The sequence below is a fragment of the Acipenser ruthenus genome, chromosome 7 (genome assembly GCF_902713425.1).
Source record: "Acipenser ruthenus chromosome 7, fAciRut3.2 maternal haplotype, whole genome shotgun sequence".
Lineage (NCBI taxonomy): Eukaryota > Metazoa > Chordata > Actinopteri > Acipenseriformes > Acipenseridae > Acipenser > Acipenser ruthenus.
In genome coordinates, this window is record NC_081195.1 from 68728705 (window position 1) to 68752776 (window position 24072).

Consider the following 24072-nt stretch of genomic DNA (forward strand, 5'->3'; position numbering starts at 1 on the left):
CGTGGGGACGTGTGATGCTAGATTTTAAAATGACAGGTACATTATTTAAACAGTTGTAGCAGCACGTGGGGACGTGTGATGCTGGATTTTAAAATGTCAGGTTTGTTATTTAAACAGTTGTAGCAGCATGTGGGGACGTGTGACGCTGGATTTTAAAATGTCAGGTGTGTTATTTAAACAGTTGTAGCAGCACGTGGGGACGTGTGATGCTGTATTTATCTGGAACCCTGCTACACACTCTATAAGCAGTTGATTTGGTATTTCTTGAAGAAACAAGGAGGTGTAAAAACAAAAAAAATGGTCAGGATGAAGCTGTTTCTATTACGAATGGAAAGTTATTTTTCTGTGTTGGTAAATGGATGTTGTGCCTCGTTGTTTGCAGCTTATCTCTGTGCTCAAGTAGATAAGCGTTATCACTGAGTGCACTGCTTTCTTTAATTCTTTTTTTCACTAACACTGTGTGCGCTGAGAACAATTGCATTAATACATGTGTGTGTTACAGGTAGAATGAGATCTGGGGTAATCGGATAGCGTGGTAACTCCAAATGAATCACACAGGCACAATTTCAGCATTTATCGATTTCCCTAATCTTAGATTTTCCTATAACATAAAAAACAGAACTATTAAAGCACTATTAATCACAGTTTTAAAATAAAATAAGACACCAGCCAAAGAAAGAATGGAAGCAAACCAAGGGTTATACAACTTCCTGTATTTAAAATGCCCGTTTACAACATTCTCTTAATCAATCATTTAAAAAGAAAGGCCACAGCAGATCATTATTGACGTTTTACTTTTTTACTAATTCAAAACATGTTCTTTATCTTCCAGCTCTGTTGGCCAAGTCTGGTAGTACAGTCAGTAGCCACAATGTGGAACAGGTAAGAAAGTTGGTAGCTGGCACACAATAGAAAGGGGACCCAAAATATGTAGCAATTACACAGTACAGAGGGGACCCAAAATGTGTCGGAATTACACAATACTCACAGAGAGGAGGCACAGCCAGTAACTGTCCCGAATCCCTACAGCCCCTCAGTTTGGTGTGACAGGGGGTCCTATAGCCAGGATCACATTGTGGAGCACAATGACCCCCAAGCATGGCTGCTGTATATACATATACCGTCCAGCAGGTGGCACTTGTGTATATACTTTTTAATATCCACTGGTAATTCATACAGGAATGTATAGTGAAAATGATTCAGTACATACCGCATTAGCGCACTGGGCCAATGCTTTGCAGTCCTATGCATTAATCTGTGTGGGTAATGCCTTATGAATACAGCCGTGTTGTTGGATTGATCAGGGGCTCTTTCCAACATTACCCTCCCCCTTAACCCCAAGCCTGCTTTCTAACAGCCAGGCCGTGCCGCTCCTCTGACATCTGTCACATCTGCACAGCTTGGCACACTGAAATCAGAACAGAGCATAGCAGTACACCAAACCCAATGGCTTTAAGACCAATAAATACAATTATTAAAAAACAAACATTATTATAACAGTAATCCGTCGCGTATCCGCCCGTCACATAGCCGCCCTAACTGTTTATCTGCCATGATAAACCTCATCAGCCACGTTAGTTTATTATTGAACAGCGAAGATTAGTTCAGAGCTTGTAGATCCTACCAAACTTGTCATACACTGTGTTGTATGTGCTCTGTGCGCTGCCATTGCTGGTAGTGTCACGTGAGCTGTTGAGTGTGTTGATATGTAAATAAATCCTGTTCGTCTGCGGGGTGTAACAACTTCAACCTCTGTCTCGATCTCCTGCCTGTCGCTCAGCAGCGAATGCACGCACCCACACGGCAGACGGCTGCTCTGTCACAAGCATTAACACCCTGTATCTTTCTAAACAAGGGATTTATTTAGGGGAGCTCCCCAATAAAAGATGAATCTCAAACAATAATTGTTTGAATATAGCAATTGTTATAGCTGTGTATAATGGTATTTAAAACAGGATTCATTCATCCGACTTTTTACATATCCGCCCTTACTCTGGTCCCATCACAGTCGGATATGTGACGGATTACTGTAATAATAATAATAATAATAATAATAATAATAATAATAATAATAATAATAACACGGCAAAGAAAAAACAACAACAACAACAATAATAATAATAATAATAATAATAATAATAATAATAATAATAATAATAATAATAATTAAATAACATATTATAATAATACTATAATAACAATATCCAGTAAACTTTTCCTTTTCTTTTTTCTTTTTTACTTTTTCTAGTTATTTCCAGTTTGGCAGAAAGCACAGTTTGTTTGTTTGTTTGTTCGTGTGCTCGTTGATCGTTTGTTTGTTTGTTTGTTTGTAGGTAAGGTGTGCAGTGGATGTTACTTGTCATACACGATTAAGAGTTGCAGTGAGAATATAGGTAGGAACAAGACTAATCAGATGCATACGCTTATAAAGGTTTACTGCTGTATTTTTGCACTGTATTTTCTGCAGTTTTGCCATGCTTTTCCTATGGTTATACTATGCATTTACCATGGTTTGACATGTTTTTATTATGCTTTACCACACCTCACTATAATTTACAATGCGTGCCTATTCTTTACTATGCTTTATTACACTTTGCTATGCTTTTACTATGGGAAACCTTTATAAGGGTATGTGTGGATTTGCTCTTAAACTGATGATTACTTCATTAGAATTCAGCAGCTAATGACCTTTTACTTCCTCACCAGTGAATGGTTGCCCGTGTTCTATCGTGTTACCCAGTTGTCTGCACTGTGTTACACAAGGTGCACACCTGCATTGAAACTGTAACCAGTGGTGCTGCCCATTCGGGTCCCATTCAGTAAACTTGAATTCCTGTCTTATTTAAAGAAGGCTGTGTTTCAGCTCCCATGCAACACCACCACAATGTATTATTGTTATACCAGTGCCCTTTAGCTTGCTGTGAAATGGCCTACAGAATATCAAATTGGCATGATTTTAAAAGATTTCTTACTAAATTCAAAAACAACACCTGGTATTGACAGGACTCAATCTGCTCCCCACATAATGCTAACAGCACAAGCCCACATGCTTCAATCTACACAAGGCTACCTAGGATAATACGGGTTACTTGGTATAAATATTGTGCACATACATTACTTCCACCCCGCCACTACTCTGGCAGCGACAATGGCTGGATTACGTAGTCTAAATATCACTGCAGACTTTCATTAAATCAAGTAGAACCAAGTCCCCAAGCCTGAAGATTCCAACAGCTCACAGAGTATATAGGAACTGCCTGACTTTGGTAATACAGTCCTCCATCTACAGGACTTAGTAGCTTTTCTTTGGTAGCTCTGCTTCTTCACTAACACAACAACAAACCTACTGCATACCTGCTCAATCCTTCTACCATATCACTGCTCTGCTCCATACTTTACTACATTACTCAATCCTGTCTGCTCCACAACTCTCCTCCAACAACCTCGCCTGCAGCGGGAGAGGCACTCGGGGGAACGGAAGAGGCATGGCAAGAGTATGTCACGCGTGTGTGGGAGGGGTTATGCAAAGGGGAGGGGCTATGTACAGGGGGAGGGGCTATGTCAGTATATGCATGGGTTGAGTTATGAATGAGTGGGAAAGGCAATTCGCTGAATGCAAGAATAGGAGGAGCTGTGTAATAGTGGAAGGGGTTGTATACATGCAATGGGTATATAAGCAGCGAGGGAAGAGGGATAAAAGATAAATAGTGGTGAGTAAGAAGAGTCCTCATGCCCTCTCCCAGATAAGACAGCAGTTTTCCTTCAACATATCCACAACCCTTCTACTAAGCAGCTAACTCTAATTCAATCCCCAGCTTTCCTATCTTTTTATCTATTACACTCTGATGTAAAGGACTCATCTATGCTGTCCAGTCCAGGCCACAGAGTCTCCGCCCTGCTGTTTCTGAAGCATGTCTTGCTCTGCAAGGTGATACATATTGAGAGAGCAGACAGCCAGACGGGAGGGAGGAACACAAATGCCTCCGACAGCACAAAAGCCACACACGTGGAATTCAAGGTTGCAGTGTTACAGCACTTAGATTACACGGTTTTAAATGACATTCATCAAGGAAAGAGCTGTCTAGACCAGCAGCACACTAATGCTGGCTGGGGTTCCCAACCAGCGAAGTCATGTGATCCCTGACCTGACCCAGATTCCAACATGACATCTACAGATTAGGAGCCGGGGGCGGGGGGGTCTCAGCCACTTCTCATCCATCTCCCTGGTCAGAAGACTTCAGCCCCCAACTGATCCAAACTTTTTGGCTGACTTCCTAATCTCCCCTTTCTTCCCTGCTTTCTTCATATCCCTTTCTCCTGCTCTCTTTACAGAAAGTAAAAGCCTCTCTTCAACTACTCACTGCTTCATTGTCATTCCCTAGTAACTTTTAAATGGGACATGGAAGGAATGACAGAGGAATAGTATAATAGAAACTACTCCCTACTGTTTTAATTCGCTAGTACCCTTGGTTGCAATCACGTGTTTCTGTGGAGTCAACCATTTGTTTTTCCTGTTTAAACAGAAAACCAAAAAAGCACCCTTTTCATCTTTAGCGGTTTAATAATAACTATGTCGCTTCTGTACAGCTATGGCCAAAAGTTTTGCATCACCCTACAGAACTGTATTATGAACAGAAAGTATGTTCATATAGTTTTTTCTTTTAATTCAGTCTCAATCTTAACATTCTAGGGTGATGCAAAACTTTTGGTCACAGTTGTAGTTTCAACCTGCAACCTTCAGAACAGATTTCAAACTGTGAGTTGCAGATGAAACACTGGCTCGATGCGCTACGAAACGAAGAAAATCCCAGCTATCTACCGGTCGTCATTCTACCCCCTCAGCCCACCCAGGTGCTCGGCTGCATGGCTAGGTCAGATTGCCAGTGATCTCCAGCGCTTGCTGGTAGACCTGAGTCATGTCGTCCATGTCCACCAGCAAGGAGAAGCTGCCGCTGTCCCCCTCCAGCTGCCGGCCGCCCCGGTAGAACTTCCCCCTGTGCTGCTGCGGTGCGGCCTGGAGTCGCCCAAAATCCCCCACCTGGAGCAGGTTATCTGCTGAGACGCAGCTCCTGATCCTGGCCCTCCCCCCCCCTGCTCCAGAGCCCACGCCGGCAGGCCAGTCCAGCAGGTCGAAGGACTCGTTGGACAGGATGCTGTCGTCGCTCACCACGCTGGAGGGGCGACTCAAGCTCCGGGACAGCCCGGGAGAGCTAGGGCCTTCAGCAGAGGACTCTCCCGCTCCAGCCATGGCTGGCAGGGTGCCGGTGGTGGAGTATTTCCCGTTCCGCTTCAGAATCCCTTTCCTCCCCAGAGCTCTCTTGGCGGCAGAGTTAGTTCGGGGGGACTCTCCGCCACCCCCTAGCTGCTCAGAGGACTCGCTGCCTTCGGGGGAGGAGTAATACCCCGACTCCCGCTGCTGCTGGGTCTTTTTGAGGATGCCCTTTTTGGGCATGGTGGTCGATTTCCCAGCCGCCATCTTCGGCGGCGAGGCCCCGCTGGCTTTGTCCTGCTCCAGAGTCGAGCTGGAGTCGAGTTCCTGACAGGAAACGGCAGCCTCCGTGGCTCCGGTGCTGTGGGAGCTCTGCTCTCCGGGGGTCCTGGTCTTCAGGATGCCTTTGGGTCTCTTCAGGCCCGGCTTGTCCTCATCGTCCAGAGAGCGAGCCATGTCATTCTCCTTCTTGGACTTGCGCACAGAGCGCTGGCGGGCGGCCGTGAGTGGTTTGCCCGGCTTGTTCTCGAGCTCGGGCTGCAGGCCGGAGGAGCGGTGCTGCCAGTCGATGAAGCGTGCCAGCAGCGGGGAGCCAGCCTCCCGCAGGGAATCGCAGTCGCACACGCTGCGACTGCAGCCCCAGTTCACCCACCAGTGGTTGGCGATATCCTCCACCGTGGCCCTCCTATCCGGGTTCACCATCAGCATCCATCGGATCAGACCACGCGCATCTGGACAGGGAATGGGAGGGTATAGAGAGAGAGAGAGAGAGAGAGAGAGAGAGAGAGAGAGAGAGAGAGAGAGAGAGAGAGAGAGAGAGAGAGAGAGAGAGAGAGACGAGTGACGAGTTAACACTGGGGGGTTTCATCAATGTATCTATTTATTTTACCAAGAACCCCTGAGATCACAGACCTCACTCCCAAGATTGCAACTGTGAGTTACAATTACAGTTCAGAAAAATACAATCTGCAGAGGCTGGGCACAAACCAGCGACCTTGCACACCGCAAGAGAGCATCTTAACCACTATACAAAAGAGCGTGGAGCTTTTAACCTCATCTTATCACGGGGGTCAGAATACTGACATACCTGAAAACAAACATGTTTCCTAATAGATTTAAACATTATTAAGTCTCTAACGTGAACGCATGATGAGATATGGAGGATGGGAGATGAGAGAAAGGGTGGAAGGGGAGAAAACAGAGCAGGAAGACAGCAAGTAGGGAAGGGAGGGCAGAGAGAGCAGGAGAGCAAAACCAAAAAAGAATGGAAAAGTCAACCAGTATTATGTTGCAGCAATACTATCTAAAACATAAAGGGAGAGCAAGAGAGCAAGAATAGTATGGCAGTGAGTGGAATGAATTCAAGCCTTGTGAAAACACGGTGAAGCACAAGCAAGCGCTGCTCAGCACAGCACTCTGTGGTACAGTGCTCCATGGTACAGCGCTCCATGGTACAGCGCTCCGTGGTACAGTCTGGGTGGTACAGTGCTCTGTGGTACAGCGCTGTGGGGTACGGCATGGTAAAGCACAGTCCACAGTACCTGATGACTGCGTGGGCTCACGGTACTCCCCGCTGCTGATCTGCCGGATGAGGTTCTTGTGGTCGCCGCCGTCAAAAGGCATGGTGCCGTAGACCAGTGTGTACAGAAGCACGCCCAGGGCCCAGCTGTCCACCTGCAATCACCACAGCACAGACAGGATGTGAGCACATCTAGTAGTGTTTAAAGCACTCTATTTATACTCAAAGAGCAGCAGCACTGTGAGCCTCCCTGCTCCAATGTGCCTCAACAACCACCCCTGCAGGGAGACTGCCTGCAAAGGTACCCACAGTGAATGTCAAGGGAAAAAAGAAAGATTGGGAGAAGAAGGACAAAAAGACAAAACTAAATAGCGGTCTCCAGCACAGCCCTGCGGGGACCATGCGGTCTCCAGCACAGCCCTGCGGGGACCATGCGGTCTCCAGCACAGCCCTGCGGGGACCATGCGGTCTCCAGCACAGCCCTGCCGCGTCTGCTAAGAAATAAATAATAATAACCTTGTATTTATGCAAGCAATATTAAATGTCAAAAATAAAAAATAATATTAGGGGCGGCAGTGTGGAGTAGTGGTTAGGGCTCTGGACTCTTGACCGGAGGGTCGTGGATTCAATCCCAGGTAGGGACACTGCTGCCGTACCCTTGAGCAAGGTACTTTACCTAGATTGATCCAGTAAAAACCCAACTGTATAAATGGGGAATTGTATGTAAAAATAATGTGATATCTTGTAACAATTGTATAAGATATCACATTATTTAAGGGCGTCTGCTAAGAAATAAATAATAATAATAATAATAATAATAATAATAATAATAATAATAATAATAATAATAATAATAATAATAATAAGGGGTATTGTTGGGTGGTTTTGTTTCAGCAGATGGTTTTCATTATATTTTAGTGCGTTTGGACGTGTCTTATTTTTTTTTTTAACTGCAGTACCCACGGGTATAAATGGAATATGTGACGCAATACTGTGAAATATGAAGGGTGTTCAGCGTGACCCACTTTGTTTTGCCTGTGTGATTTTTGAGTGAGCTGTCTGAAAGCCTAAAAGCAGAAGACAATCTGTAAATATTTCAGCAGATCAGTTGAGGTGTGGAGCCCAGCTGCCAGCAGATTGTGATCAGTGTGCATTCCAGCCTGCCCTAGCCCTCTGCTGTAGGTGAAGCTTTCTTCAGTGGGACTGGGCTTGTTTACCTGAGATATTGCATTCCCCTCGTAGCCCTGCCAGCATACTGTATATCATAACTGGGAAGCGTGTTGCACTAGTGAAGCTAACCTTCCTATTGTTTTACTAAGTGCCTGTCACTGCCTACGACATTTTAGAGCTTACATGCACACAAATAATTCTGGTATTTTTCAGAGAAAAAACCTGAAAAGTTATTCAAACCTATTTATCAGAAAATATATCGGAGCGTTGTCATTGGATTAACTGTTCCTTTCCATGAAAACATTATTTCAGTGTTGTGTGCTCCCCTCTTTTCTGCTGATCCCCTGCTGTAACCCAAACTGTGGCTGCTGTGTTTATGTTATTATTCACAAGCACAATAAACCTCCCCCTGTTTAAAAAGTCTTTAGAAAGTAAATGTGTTCTGAACAGTCTCCCTCCCATAAACATGCACTAAAAACGGAACCTGCAAACGGAAGTGTGTTGCCTTCCAAGTGCTTCGTGTACCATGTTCTAGAATTCCTGTTTTTAAATAAAAAGTATTTCAAATAATATGATTTTTTTTAATATGGAGTATCAGTGAATCCCTTGCAAGGTGCTATATTGTTGCCATGGTGACGCACCTCGGGCCCGCGGTAGGGCCGGCCATTGACGATCTCCGGGGAGGCGTAGAGGGGGCTGCCGCAGAACGTCTGCAGGAGCCGGTCCTTGTGGTAGAGATTGGAGAGGCCGAAATCTGCGATCTGAAACGGACAGGACAGCTGATTAGGCACCTCCACACAGGCAAGCAGCTTCTACTGATCAGTGCTGCTGTGTACACTCATAGCTTTCTAATGACATCATGGTCAATGTGTTCATTGGGGGTATATATATATATATATATATATATATATATATATATATATATATATATATATGTATATAGTTTTTGCTCAAAAAAGCCAACTTCCCAACATTTCGGTATGTTTACATACCTTTGTCAAGGAAAAGTGGAGGTACTTTACATATACACTGCTGTGCAAGAGTCTTAGACATGTTGCATTTTTCTACTCTGATGCATTAGGAGCATCAACAATTTACTCAAAGCCTCCACTACTGTTTTCTTGCATAAAGAAGGAAAAACACTGAGTGAAACAGCTTGCATCACTTGAGTTTCAAGGTGTGTTATCCGAAGCATAATCAACAAGTACAGAGAAACATCATCTATAATTGAGGAGGCTGTGTGGTACAGTGGTTAAAGAAAAGGGCTTGTATCCAGAAGGTCCCCGGTTCAAATCCCAGCTTAGCCACTGACTCATTGTGTGACCCTGAGCAAGTCACTTAACCTCCTTGTGCTCCGTCTTTCGGGTGAGACGTAATTGTAAATGACTCTGCAGCTGATGCATAGTTCACACACCCTAGACTCTGTAAGTCGCCTTGGATAAAGGCGTCTACTAAATAAACAAATAATAATAATAATAATAATAATAATAATAATAATAATAATAATAATAATAATAATAATAATAATAATAATAATTGACAAACCCAGGACTGGAAGACCCAAAAAGCTGTCTAACAAAGATGAGCAATACTTGAAGAGAATATCCTTAAGGAACAGAAAGAAGACAAGCATTGAATTGACAACAGAACAGGCAGAAGGCACAGGTGTCGTTGTCCATCCATAAACAGTCCAAAGCACCTTTGACCATTGTTCCATTGTCCAATTGCTGTGTTCTTGTGCATATTTTAGCCTTTTAGTCTTGTTCCCCTTTCTTAACAGAGGTATTCTTACTGCAACACATCCTTCAAATCCTGATTTCAAGAGTGATCTTCGTACTGTTGATTTGATGGACAACGACACCTGTGCCTTCTGCCGGTTCTGTTTGTCTTCTTTCTATTCCTTAAGGATATTATCTTCAGGTATTGCTCATTCTTGTTTTTCCTTCTTTATGCAAAGTCAAGTTTGTTATAACAGTAGAAAACACTAGTGGAGGCTTTGAGAAAATTGTTGATGCTCATAATGCATCAGAGTAGAAAAATGCAACATGTCTAAGGCGTTTGCACAGCAGTGTATATACACACAATGAAAAAAATGAAAAGGTTGTTTTTGGATGTACACAAAAAGTTTAAATGATAACAAATGTAAGATCCCTCTCCTTCTCCAAAACAAGCTGTGCTTCACATTAGAATGTGTTCTGTTTGCTCTTTGTTTTTCTTTTCTTCTCCTCCTGTAGGATTATGAGTCAGAGGTTTTGAATTCAGAGAATGTCCTCACATCATGCATTGTGTGTATTTATATAATATTCCATTTCAAACTAATTCTTTTTTTCCTGGAAGTGCAGCAAGCCGTAATTGTAAAAACCTTCCATGATCCTAATTGAATCATAAACAGTATCCTCCGGGGAGCTTTTCCTTTCAATGGGAGGGCGATTAAAGCAGAGGGCTGAAGTCTTTGCCTACGACTTGAAGAATGGGGAGTCAGGAAGGGAAGTCCTCTGCCTTCTCTCTCCCCTTCTCGTTCTCTTTCCCTGCCTGCCTCCGTGTCTCCCTTTATGTCAGGCTCTATCTGAGTGCCTCTCTGTCTGCATTGCACTGTATGAACCGGTGAATGAGCTCCTCATGGACTGCACAGTGAAAACCAGGGACTTCAAACAGTACGATGAAGCATGGCCAACTGAAAGAGAGCAGGCCAGCAGCTCTCACAAGCTAGCCACCATCATCTCTCAGCATATGGTAAAGGACCAAGATTTGGGGTGCAGTAATAGCCACTTCCCACAAAAGTGCATAAGACCCCCCTATTTCAGCAGAACAGCTCCTCCACTCCGGGGAGCCTGTCCTTCCTCTCAGATCCCTCTCTGCTGTGAAGAGTGCACGCCCCTGAGTGACACCCGCATTCAGATCCCAAGCAGCAGGACGCCCCCCCCCCACACACACACACCCCCTCCATCCCTCGCTCCCTCCCTCCTCCCTCCTCCCTTGCCTTGCCATCGCTCAGGAAGAGCCTCATTTACAGCGGGGTCCCTCCCTTCCTCACAGACTGATGCTTATCGCTACTCCCATTAAATCTTCCTGCAGGGAGATGAATGCGAGCTGCGATTACTTCACCTCCCTGGCACTCGCTGCTGGTTCAGATGCTTTCCAAGTTCAGTCTGGGATTGAGAGTGGCTGAGTCCCTGCCTGTGTTATGCCCAGCTCTTCCTGTCTTTCTTTCTGGGCTGCTTGTCGAAGTTATTATTCATACAGGAAGGGCACGTCCTTTCGGATTCAATATCACAGATGTTTTGGGGATTATGGCATTTGGGGGGATTAACTTGGGCAGCAGTGTGGAGTAGTGGTTAGGGCTCTGGACTCAATCCCAGGTGGGGACACTGCTGCTGTACCCTTGAGCAAGGTACTTTACCTAGATTGCTCCAATAAAAACCCAACTGTATAAATGGGTAATTGTATGTAAAAATAATGTATAATGTATAAAAATAATATATAATAATAATAATAATAATAATAATAATAATAATAATAATAATAATAACTTCATCAGGACAGAGTGCAAGAACTTTTTGATCCATATAGGAATTTAAAGGGGTGATCATCTATTTTTGACCCCCTTATAACAAGCACTAGCCACTAACGACTGCTCCTCCTTTTCTGGTGCTGAAGACATTTTCGAAAGATATTTATTTTTTATTAACGCACAGCTCTGCTCACAATTTCAATGTTAGAATCGTGTGCAGTGGATTTATTTGGCAAGTCGATGAGCAATTTTGAAACTTTAATGAAAGACCTCCACTTTGTATCTTTTTATAGAGCAATGGGTTGATAACATATTTACCCCCATTAGCTCAATCCTCTACTCAGAAGATGGACAGTAGTAGTACAAAAGAAAATGAGTCCTAAAATTAGACAGAGGTTTTTAGTTTTTTTCAGTGTCTTGCATGTTATAATGAGTTGCCTCTCGCTTTCAGTATGTTGAGACTAATCCTATACAGGGTTAGCCTCTATTAACAGCGCACCATGGTAAAATCATAGCAGTAAAGCACAGTAAGGAATAGTAAGCGCATGATAAAGTACTGGCAACCTTTTTAACAAGTCTCTTACCTTAATGTTACAGTTTTCATCCAGAAGTACATTTTCCAGTTTCAGATCCCTGTGAACCACTCCATTCTGAAACACAGAAGAAGCAAAACACATTAGTGCACATACATACACACATACACACACACACACACACACACACACACACACACACACACACGCACATATGTGCATACATTAGATGGCTATTTGAAGTTCTGTAGTCCAGGATTGGTGGTAAAGTATTACGATTAACCGAACTTGAATCTGAAATTCCTCAGGCACTATGATGCAGGCATGTGGAAAAAACAGGGATGTTTTGCGACAGTACCTTGACGGTGTTATTGATTGCCTTTGTTTCTTATCAGCTTTTAAATGAACATGCAAGGGTGGCGACTGACTGACCCAATAAGATGCTCAAAGGGAGTCATTAGTTGCCTGTTCTGTTCTTGTTTCTGCTTTTACTCACATTGATCCTGCTGTAGAGATAACTGATCCAATTGCATGCCAGTTAAAGAATCAAATTAGAATCAAAGTGAATCAGTAACACCTAGATAGGGAGGACCGTATTCATTTTTATTTGCATGATAACAGGATAACAGATCTTGTTGCATGCTCATTTGAATTCAAGTCTGTGGTCATCACTCACATCTCCAAGGGGAGGACGAGTGAGCACTGAGTGAGCAGCAGTCCCAGGCCGGCTCAGCAATGATGGATGTCTCTCACACGCTCAGCAATTCATGGAATGTCTTCCCAGGATGAGAGCTTGGAGTTCCAGAAGGAACTTTGCACACACACTTCTACACTCACACACACACGCACACACACACGCTCACTCCCCCCCTCCCCCTCTGCTGGAGTCTGGATTCCACTCATTCCTTCGGCATGGTGAGAGCTTCCTGTGTCACCAATGGGTCCTCGCCATGGAGACACTAGAGTCCTCATGATGGCCCTCAGCTCTCTGATTAGAGGCAGTCAGCACAATGCTTCCCATCCGGGCCAGTGACATCACCACCCCTTCCAGCTGTGCAGACAATAGGGCAGTCCAGCCTGTGCATGTTTAACTGGGTTCAATAAATAACTTGAATACAGAGCTGGGATAACTACTGAAAAGGTCTACTTTCTTTCTTACATTCTTTCAAGATCATAACGTAGCAAATAGTTGTACAAATTTGTAATGGGACTTACGATCCTGCCTCATTTGTCCATCTTTCTGGTTTTCTTCCATATGTCTTCCTCCCTTTCTTAACAGTGATGGGAATGCTTAGCTTATTGCAATGGTGAAGGGCAGCTCTGGTAGCAGGAGTGAGTGGAGCACTTACCTTATGGCAGTAGTGGACAGCGGAGACAATCTGCCTGAAGAAGTGGCGCGTCTCCCTCTCACTCAGGCTCCTGCGCTCGCTGATGTAATCGTAGAGCTCTCCCTTACTGGCGTACTCCATCACGATCACAATCTTGTCTTTGTTCTCGAACACTGCAGCGGAGAGAAACAGGTCAAACCCACCTTTCCAGCACATCCATCTGGAAACTAACATGCCCTACTGTCTTCAAATCCATAACTTCAAGCTCTCAATCATACTTCTCATGAGTAGATACAAAGGGGTTGATTAGATTAGTCTATACCCAGCCAGGATAAGGAACGTGTTTTTTAGAGCATTTTACTGCACTTGGGGAAATCACCCTGGCATGCATCAACCTCTTACCCCTGGTAATCACAGGATTACCTGTAAAAACCTGTGTTTGATGCAGTCCAGGTGGATCCCCTGGAACCATAGAATTACATGAAACAATCCAGGTATAGGTTGATGAAATCTACCCCCAGCAGCTGGAGGTCGCTGGCAGTGTCACCAGGGCTGAGGCCTGGCAGGGTCACCAGGGCTGTGAGAAGAGGCCTGGCAGTGTCACCAGGGCTGAGGTCTGGCAGTGTCACCAGGGCTGTGAGAAGAGGCCTGGCAGTGTCACCAGGGCTGAGGTCTGGCAGTGTCACCAGGGCTGTGAGAAGAGGCCTGGCAGTGTCACCAGGGCTGAGGTCTGGCAGTGTCACCAGGGCTGAGGTCTGGCAGTGTCACCAGGGCTGAGACCTGGCAGTGTCACCAGGGCTGAGGTCTGGCAGTGTCACCAGGGCTGAGGTCTGGCAGTGTCACCAGGGCTGAGGCCTGGCAGTGTCACCAGGGCTGAGGCCTGGCAGTGTCACCAGGGCTGAGGTCTGGCAGTGTCACCAGGGCTGAGGTCTGGCAGTGTCACCAGGGCTGAGGCCTGGCAGTGTCACCAGGGCTGTGAGAAGAGGCCTGGCAGGGTCACCAGGGCTGAGGTCTGGCAGTGTCACCAGGGCTGATGTCTGGCAGTGTCACCAGGGCTGAGGCCTGGCAGTGTCACCAGGGCTGTGAGAAGAGGCCTGACAGGGTCACCAGGGCTGAGGCCTGGCAGTGTCACCAGGGCTGAGGCCTGGCAGTGTCACCAGGGCTGTGAGAAGAGGCCTGGCAGGGTCACCAGGGCTGAGGTCTGGCAGGGTCACCAGGGCTGAGGTCTGGCAGTGTCACCAGGACTGAGGCCTGGCAGTGTCACCAGGGCTGTGAGAAGAGGTCTGGCAGTGTCACCAGGGCTGAGGTCTGGCAGTGTCACCAGGGCTGTGAGAAGAGGCCTGGCAGGGTCACCAGGGCTGAGGTCTGGCAGTGTCACCAGGGCTGAGGTCTGGCAGTGTCACCAGGGCTGAGGTCTGGCAGTGTCACCAGGGCTGAGGCCTGGCAGTGTCACCAGGGCTGTGAGAAGAGGTCTGGCAGTGTCACCAGGGCTGTGAGAAGAGGTCTGGCAGTGTGTGACACCAGAGTGTGCAGAAACTTGGGTTTGACGTTTTCCCCTATTTGCCTGTCTATTTACACGTCTATACTCTGCGGTACAGGCTTACAAAACTTGGTTCAAGGTGTGCACCAGTTCTCTTGAAAGAAAAACAGCTACAGTACTGCATACGTCAATTCTTAAAGGACGTTGACAAAATGAACCCTAAGCAATACTGCAGGCATAGCACAGAAACCATGGCCAGAGGGCACAGCTGAAAATTAGAGAGTAATAGACCCTTATTTTCATAGCGTGGTGAGGATATGGAATTGATGCTGAGAACCAGATGAGCATTGAGGGGCTTTCTAACACATACATTGTCTTATGTTGTTACTATACAAACAATTTGACTGCATGTGGATGTTGCTTATTTCCACTTGTGAAACAATAACATTGCTTGTGCTGGGTAAATCTGGCCAGGTTTCAATAGTCACTGTTTTAAGTGTCTGTAATTTCATTATTACAACTTTCCTTGTTGCCTCAAGGAATTGAAGAACCGTGATTCTAATCTAAGATCTTAGTCTGCTCAGGGCTGGTGGAGCTGAGGAGAGGCAGGGCCTTACATCTGCTTACAAACCTCCCTCTGTCCCATAGCTTGAACACAATGTGACCTGATTCTGAGGGACCCAATTAAACACAAATTAGAAACTGTTAAGAAATGACTTGGGATCCTGTAAAATCCCTTGCTAATTTTCTAGTTCTTAATTTAATTTAAATTAATTTGTATCACGGTTCTGTAAATATCAGCATTAAAAAAACTGCAGCAGATTGTCATTGACCAAGCGTACAGTGCACAGTGAAATGATAGCTTCAACTCCGCAAAGAGCAGCGATGATATCACAACTAAAGAAAAAATGGTTTCAGGGATACATCTTTAAAGTAGTGACTCCAATGCTTTCATATGTACCTTCTTACTTCTTAGCACTAACAACATTATAACTGGCTCCCCCTAACCTCTGTGGAAGATCTTTTGTTCCTTTGCTTCTTTATCACAAGCAGATTTTTCAATACAACCATGCATAAAAGTGCTGCTGCTTGTCGGTGTCTAGTCCCATCCTGTGATGTTGCTCACTTTCACTCCAGTGGTCTAGCAGCAGTCATGTGATGGTTAGACACCAGGAATTAAAACTCCCAAAAAAGAAAGTGGGGGTGATAAGTGCATGCTATTAAGAATTAAGAAATTCGATTAGAATGCCTTGCTTAGCTAGCTGTCTTTTAATAATGAAATGTAGAATCTGTTCCAGAATGTAAAATCTTAAGCTGACCCAAATGTGTTCAATGTGCAGGCGGCACCGTGCTGGTAATACACAGTGATACAGGCTTCAAGGGATAAGGCATTCTTCCCAGATGGTCCCAAAAGTAAAAACACGTCTCAGTAAACAGTCGTTTACAAACACAGCGCCGTACACTTGGAACGACTCGCTGCCAGGAAGGCAGACACGGGGCCAGCGTTCAGGGTGTTAACACAAACCCTGGCTTCCAGTCTAGTTACACAAACCCTGGCTTCCAGTCCAGTTACACAAACCCTGGCTTCCAGTCCAGTTTCACAAACCCTGGCTTTCAGTGCTTCAGTTATACAAACTCTGGCTCCCAGTCCAGTTACACAAACCCTGGCTCCCAGTCCAGTTACACAAACCCTGGCTCCCAGTCCAGTTACACAAACCCTGGCTTCCAGTCCAGTTATACAAACCCTGGCTTCCAGTCCAGTTTCACAAACCCTGGCTTCCAGTCCAGTTACACAAACCCTGGCTTCCAGTCCAGTTACACAAACCCTGGCTCCCAGTCCAGTTATACAAACCCTGGCTTCCAGTCCAGTTATACAAACCCTGACTTCCAGTCCAGTTACACAAACCCTGGCTTCCAGTCCAGTTACACAAACCCTGGCTTCCAGTCCAGTTTCACAAACCCTGGCTTTCAGTGCTTCAGTTATACAAACCCTGGCTTCCAGTGCTTCAGTTACACAAACTATGGCTTCCAGTCTAGTTACACAAACCCTGGCTCCCAGTCCAGTTTCACAAACCCTGGCTTCCAGTCCAGTTACACAAACCCTGGCTAACAGTCCAGTTACATAAACCCTGGCTTTCAGTGCTTCAGTTACACAAACTATGGCTTTCAATGCTTCAGTTACACAAACCCTGGCTCCCAGTCCAGTTTCACAAACCCTGGCTTCCAGTCCAGTTACACAAACCCTGGCTTCCAGTGCTTCAATGTTGCAATGAGACGAGAATGCCCCATTTGACGATTTTGAGAAAACAAACAAGTTAAATGTGATTGTTTAAACATTGTTAAATTAATAACAGAGCAAGAAAAAACCCACAGCTGAATTAAAGCAGACAACCTCTTGGATGCAGACCACCCAAACATAACTGTAATAAACAGCCTGGGAGAAAAAGCGCGTGCCTCTCACACCTGGTCACCGAATCCTGCACTCTTCTGCACCCAGTTCTACCATGACTTCCTGCCAACCCTCGACCTCTGACCCCAGTAAGTGTGGCATCCGGGGAAAAAGAAAACAACAAGTGTGCCAGTAGCAGTGTCTGAGTGTCTGACCCCCTGCACTGTGAACGGGAACACACCCTGTCTCTCTGTCACTTTCCTCCTGGGCAGACAGCAGCTCACATCACTACAGTGCAATGTACTCAGGTACATAACCAGACCAAGCACAGGAACTTTTAAATCAAAACTCCCATAAGACTCCCCATTTTTAGGAGGCACACGATTACTGTACAGGTCTTCCTATTTTTCTTGCTGTCTGATTAAAACATCAGCAAAATTGTGAAAAAAACTGTGAATGAGTGAAGAGCCCTTATACAGTGCAGTACTTTAACAATGTACTGTCAGCGTGTACTAACTGTGCATTAACCACATTCGTGAATCTTTAAATATGGAGGGAGCCCGGTACAGTAGAATCATGAAGATAAAAATACTTTACTGAAAACAAACCCGATCGTGTACCTTCAGATTGAACTCCATTCCACTGACATGATCGGAGCTGAGAGTCAGTACTGAACAAACCCGATCGTGTGCCTTCAGATTGAACTCCATTCCACTGACATGATCGGAGCTGAGAGTCAGTACTGAACAAACCCGATCGTGTGCCTTCAGATTGAACTCCATTCCACTGACATGATCGGAGCTGAGAGTCAGTACTGAACAAACCCGATCGTGTGCCTTCAGATTGAACTCCATTCCACTGACATGATCGGAGCTGAGAGTCAGAACTGAACAAACTAGAACGTGTGCCTTCAGATTGAACTCCATTCCACTGACATGATCGGAGCTGAGAGTCAGTACTGAACAAACCCGATCGTGTGCCTTCAGATTGAACTCCATTCCACTGACATGATCGGAGCTGAGAGTCAGTACTGAACAAACCCGATCGTGTGCCTTCAGATTGAACTCCATTCCACTGACATGATCGGAGCTGAGAGTCAGAACTGAACAAACCCGATCGTGTGCCTTCAGATTGAACTCCATTCCACTGACATGATCGGAGCTGAGAGTCAGTACTGAACAAACCCGATCGTGTGCCTTCAGATTGAACTCCATTCCACTGACATGATCGGAGCTGAGAGTCAGAACTGAACAAACCCGATCGTGTACCTTCAGATTGAACTCCATTCCACTGACATGATCGGAGCTGAGAGTCAGTACTGAACAAACCCGATCGTGTGCCTTCAGATTGAACTCCATTCCAATGACATGATCGGAGCTGAGAGTCAGTACTGAACAAACCCGAACGTGTGCCTTCAGATTGAACTCCATTCCACTGACATGATCGGAGCTGAGAGTCAGTACTGAACAAACCCGATCGTGTCCCTTCAGATTGAACTCCATTCCACTGACATGATCGGAGCTGAGAGTCAGTACTGAACAAACCCGAACGTGTGCCTTCAGATTGAACTCCATTCCACTGACATGATCGGAGCTGAGAGTCAGTACTGAACAAACCCGATCGTGTACCTTCAGATTGAACTCCATTCCACTGACATGATCGGAGCTGAGAGTCAGTAATGAACAAACCCGATCGTGTGCCTTCAGATTGAACTCCATTCCACTGACATGATCGGAGCTGAGAGTCAGAACTGAACAAACCCGAACGTGTGCCTTCAGATTGAACTCCATTCCACTGACATGATCGGAGCTGAGAGTCAGTACTGAACAAACCCGATCGTGTGCCTTCAGATTGAACTCCATTCCACTGACATGATCGGAGCTGAGAGTCAGTACTGAACAAACCCGATCGTGTGCCTTCAGATTGAACTCCATTCCACTGACATGATCGGAGCTGAGAGTCAGAACTGAACAAACCCGAACGTGTGCCTTCAGATTGAACTCCATTCCACTGACATGATCGGAGCTGAGAGTCAGTACTGAACAAACCCGAACGTGTGCCTTCAGATTGAACTCCATTCCACTGACATGATCGGAGCTGAGAGTCAGTACTGAACAAACCCGAACGTGTGCCTTCAGATTGAACTCCATTCCACTGACATGATCGGAGCTGAGAGTCAGAACTGAACAAACCCGATCGTGTGCCTTCAGATTGAACTCCATTCCACTGACATGATCGGAGCTGAGAGTCAGTACTGAACAAACCCGATCGTGTGCCTTCAGATTGAACTCCATTCCACTGACATGATCGGAGCTGAGAGTCAGAACTGAACAAACCCGATCGTGTGCCTTCAGATTGAACTCCATGTTCAATCTGTGCCTTCAGATTGAACATGTTCCTAAGGCTGTGAGCTGTGGACTGGCAGCCACTGCGGCTCACAGACCCACCACGAATCAGAGCCCTGGAGAACACTGCAGAACCACCACAGCCTGTCCACGGGATGCCCGTACCAACCTAGTCTGACTTTGCCTTTAAGACAAATCTGAAGATACAGCCTGAAAACAAGCCAGCCTAGATAGGAGAACGTTAAGGGCGCTACACAGATTCATCTATGCTTAATATCCAGTTTCATTGCAATTGGATGTGCAGTTCACAAGATATAGCCAAAAAGGTAACCGTGACCAAAGCACTGACGTTCGGACAAACAGATATACAGGCTATGTCCCCGTAGCTGGCAAACTTCATCCTACCAATTATATTTAGTTCTAGTAGAGACAACTAGCGAATCATGCTGTCTTCAAGATGCTCTCCCTAACAGATTCCACATGCAATATTCCATGGGGCCTAATGACATCCCTGGGTCTGTGTGTTACTGCTGCTTTGTTCTGTAAACACCCTTCAGTGAAACTGAAGAAAGACAGATCATATATCATGTAAATTTGGGTGGTTCTTGCAGTAAAAAACTTGATAATTATGCACCATTACTAACATGTCTTAGATCCCAGAAGAGCATCGTGTTTTATAGTGGCCCGGGAGATTAACAGTCAGTAAATCACCCGTGTTTGGGGGGGACACCGTTGCTGTGGAAATATTCAGACACTGCGCTGTTCAGTTCAAACAGCCCCTGTGGTGTGCTGCTGGACTGGGGAGATGTCCTGGAATGGGTTAGCTGGGTTCTTCAATAGAAGCAGCTGCAGGAGCCTGTGTTTCATCTACAGAGATCCCATCTCCCCCAGCCCTGGGATTTACAGCTGCAGAGTAATAAGAAGCAGATGTTTAGCGGTGGGGGGAGGGGGGGGGGGGTCAGTGGACCAGTCTTGATAAAGCAGCTTGTAAACCCCATCCGAAACCTGACTCCTCTGATGTGGGACACCCCTCTTCCAGAGTCAGAGCCTGCCTTCAGTCCCACAAGACCCGCGCTAGCTGAGACCTGGAGGAGGGGATTGATTTCAGCTGCCCTGCGTGTGACCTGTGTAGCGCACTCACACACACACACACACACACACATACACACACACACATACACACACACACACACACACACACACACAGACAGACTGCAGAAAACCGAAAGGATTCCACTAGCAGATTTATCTACTCTGCAGAATGCAGCAGCATGTGTTTTAAGGGAGCAGCGTCTCGTTTGCGCTCCACAGGGTGACCCTCTTCGTGTTCTTGTGTCATTCTCAGGTACCAGTTCCCACTCAGAATCAATTGTAGAGGCTGTGTGGGCCAGTGGTTAAAGAAAAGGGCTTGGAACCAGGAGGTCCCCGGTTCAAATCCCACCTCAGCCACTGACTCATTGTGTCACCCTGAGCAAGTCACTTAACCTCCCTGTGCGCCGTCTTTCGGGTGAGACGTAGTTGTAAGTGACTCTGCAGCTGATGCAGAGTTCATACACCCTAGTCTCTGTAAGTCGCCTTGGATAAAGGCATCTGCTAAACAAACAAATAATAATAAAATAATAATAGCTACTGTTATTCAACCACACTTCCATCTGACCTGCGATACCTGCTCACAAGAGGCATGAGCGCAAACGGAGCACATGTATATTGCATTGATCATCATTGCACTGAACTGCAATATTAAACCACTAGCTTGTCAACACCCAGTGCTGTGGTCCCAGGGCCCGGTGAGCATGGAGCCAGGCTGGAGCTATCGACTCTGAAGCCAGGAACACCCCCCCTCGACGTGGCTCAGCTACCGCATCCCCCAATTAATCCCAGTGCGTTGACATTCCTTCCACTGGTGTCTCGGAGTTCAAAAGCACCTTTAGAACCGCCCCACTCCTGGACTCAGATTCCAGCTCTATCTAACAGCAGCTTCACTGCCTGCCAGAGCTATATTTAGAACATTGTACTCTCCTAGACAGCTAGGAAGCAGAGAGGCATAGGGCATAAACACAGAATATACTGGGAGAGATAGACAGATGGGTTTGAAGAGACAGAGAAGGAGGGTTAGTGTTAGGGTTAGGGTTAGACAAAGAGGGAGGGTTAGGGTTAGGGTTAGGGTTAGACAGAGAGGGAGGGTTAGGGTTAGGGTTAGGGTTAGGTTTAGACAGGGAGGGAGGGAGGTGGGTGAAAGCACAGCTAGCCCTGTTCTGGGTCTCTTGTTTGCAGCGTTACCTTCGTAGATGCTGATGATGTGCGGGTGCCGCAGCGAGGACATGATCTCAATCTCCCTCCTGATGTGCACCATGTCCTGCTCATCCTTGATTTTGTCCTTCCGGATCAACTTGATTGCCACCTGGAAGCACACAGAGCGCAGAGAGGCAGTTATACTGTGCATTTACCATAGGTTACCCTGGTTTGCCATGTTTATTAATATGCTTAGTATTCTTTACAATGCTTCCCTGCACTTTACCGTGCTTTCACTATGCTTATTACATTTTGCTGTACTTTTACTAGAGTAAACGTTTATAAGGATTCACATATTTTGAGTGCGGGGTGGGGACTCCGATAGGCATAGCTGGAACTGGGATGTTCACAATATAAAAACCCTCTCGCTGCTGCAGGCCAGGACTCACAGACAGCACTGGAGCAAGTTCACAAGAAATGCCTCTGCTGATTAATGTCCCAAGATATTTAAATCAATCCCATCAATGGTGGTTAATATTGCATGATCCTTCATGCAGCGGCAGAGGAATCCTTTCCTGCTGGATTGGTTTCATTGACCTGTCGTCATCAATTGATCTGAATGCTGCTGTTTTCTGTCACTAACACAGGCCTGCCACGATTATGAAGACAGCATCTCAAACCATGCCTGGGAGTCTCTCTATGGTGTATTTCTGTCTTCAAAAAAATATGTAAAATTGCAGGGAGGGTGATGTTTAGACTATTTACACTGTGACAATATTCTGATGAAATGAATATCTGTATTTTCAGTTCCGATCATTCATTTCTATTTTGTGTTACTGGTCCAGTTAGACTTGTGACCCACTTCTGAGCTCCTTTCAGTCAGACTTGTGACCCACTTCTGAGCTCCTTTGAACAAAGTGATCTCTCCTCAGTCTGTATGTTGAGGTAGAGGCCACTATCTTATCTTTCCTCACAAGCCACATGCAGCCTTTTCTAGTGTTACTCAAATGAAATCATTGTGGGAAGAGATCAGTGCTGATTTCAACTTCCATTGTATTCAACAAGTTTATGAGAAATTATCTCACTTGGTATCCACACACATGGGAGAAGGGGTGTTCTGTTTCTAGGCCCAGCATTAAGTGTGTGTGTGTGTTTTTCTTTATAGGCGTAGCAAGCTGCTTTTTATTTATTTATTTTTCCTGAGGAAATGGTTTTCCTCTGTGAGTACACATTGTTTGATCTACTCGATAAACGCATGTAGGATTTTTTCACCATGGTAAGAGCTAACGGTGAGTGAGAACTGGAGTCCCCTGCAAGCTCTGATACGGTGAGAACTGGAGTCCCCTGCAAGCTCTGATACGGTAAGTGAGAACTGGAGTCCCCTGCAAGCTCTGATACGGTGAGAACTGGAGTCCCCTGCAAGCTCTGATATGGTGAGAACTGGAGTCCCCTGCAAGCTCTGATACGGTGAGAACTGGAGACCCCTGCAAGCTCCGATACGGTGAGAACTGGAGACCCCTGCAAGCTCTGATACGGTAAGTGAGAACTGGAGTCCCCTGCAAGCTCTGATACGGTGAGAACTGGAGACCCCTGCAAGCTCTGATATGGTGAGAACTGGAGTCCCCTGCAAGCTCTGATACGGTGAGAATTGGAGACCCCTGCAAGCTCTGATACGGTAAGTGAGAACTGGAGTCCCCTGCAAGCTCTGGTACGGTAAGAACTGGAGTCCCCTGCAAGCTCTGATACGGTAAGTGAGAACTGGAGTCCCCTGCAAGCTCTGATACGGTGAGAACTGGAGACCCTTGCAAGCTCTGATATGGTGAGAACTGGAGTCCCCTGCAAGCTCTGATACGGTGAGAACTGGAGTCCCCTGCAAGCTCTGATACGGTGAGAACTGGAGTCCCCTGCAAGCTATGATACGGTGAGAACTGGAGTCCCCTGCAAGCTCTGATACGATGAGAACTGGAGACCCCTGCAAGCTCTGATACGGTAAGTGAGAACTGGAGTCCCCTGCAAGCTCTGATATGGTGAGAACTGGAGACCCCTGCAAGCTCTGATACGGTAAGTGAGAACTGGAGTCCCCTGCAAGCTCTGATACGGTAAGTGAGAACTGGAGTCCCCTGCAAGCTCTGATACGGTAAGTGAGAACTGGAGTCCCCTGCAAGCTCTGATACGGTGAGAACTGGAGTCCCCTGCAAGCTCTGATACGATGAGAACTGGAGTCCCCTGCAAGCTCTGATACGATGAGAACTGGAGTCCCCTGCAAGCTCTGATACGGTAAGTGAGAACTGGGGTCCCCTGCAAGCTATGATACAGTGAGAACTGGAGTCCCCTGCAAGCTCTGATACGATGAGAA

The 24072-nt window shown here is 46.0% G+C and overlaps 1 protein-coding gene across 1 annotated transcript in view; it reads right to left on the reverse strand.

Moving 5' to 3' along the window:
• Window positions 1-560: 560 nt before the first annotated feature.
• LOC117415940 (NUAK family SNF1-like kinase 1) overlaps window positions 561-24072 on the reverse strand; it is a 39865-nt gene continuing 16353 nt past the window's right edge. Inside the window, exons 2-7 of the mRNA XM_059027751.1 lie at window positions 21765-21885; window positions 13292-13443; window positions 11994-12059; window positions 8540-8659; window positions 6751-6883; window positions 561-5940 (exon numbers count right to left, since the gene is read on the reverse strand). Of these exons, the coding sequence (XP_058883734.1) occupies window positions 4868-5940; window positions 6751-6883; window positions 8540-8659; window positions 11994-12059; window positions 13292-13443; window positions 21765-21885 (1665 nt within the window). The 3' untranslated portion in view covers window positions 561-4867. The remainder of the gene's footprint in view (window positions 5941-6750; window positions 6884-8539; window positions 8660-11993; window positions 12060-13291; window positions 13444-21764; window positions 21886-24072) is intronic.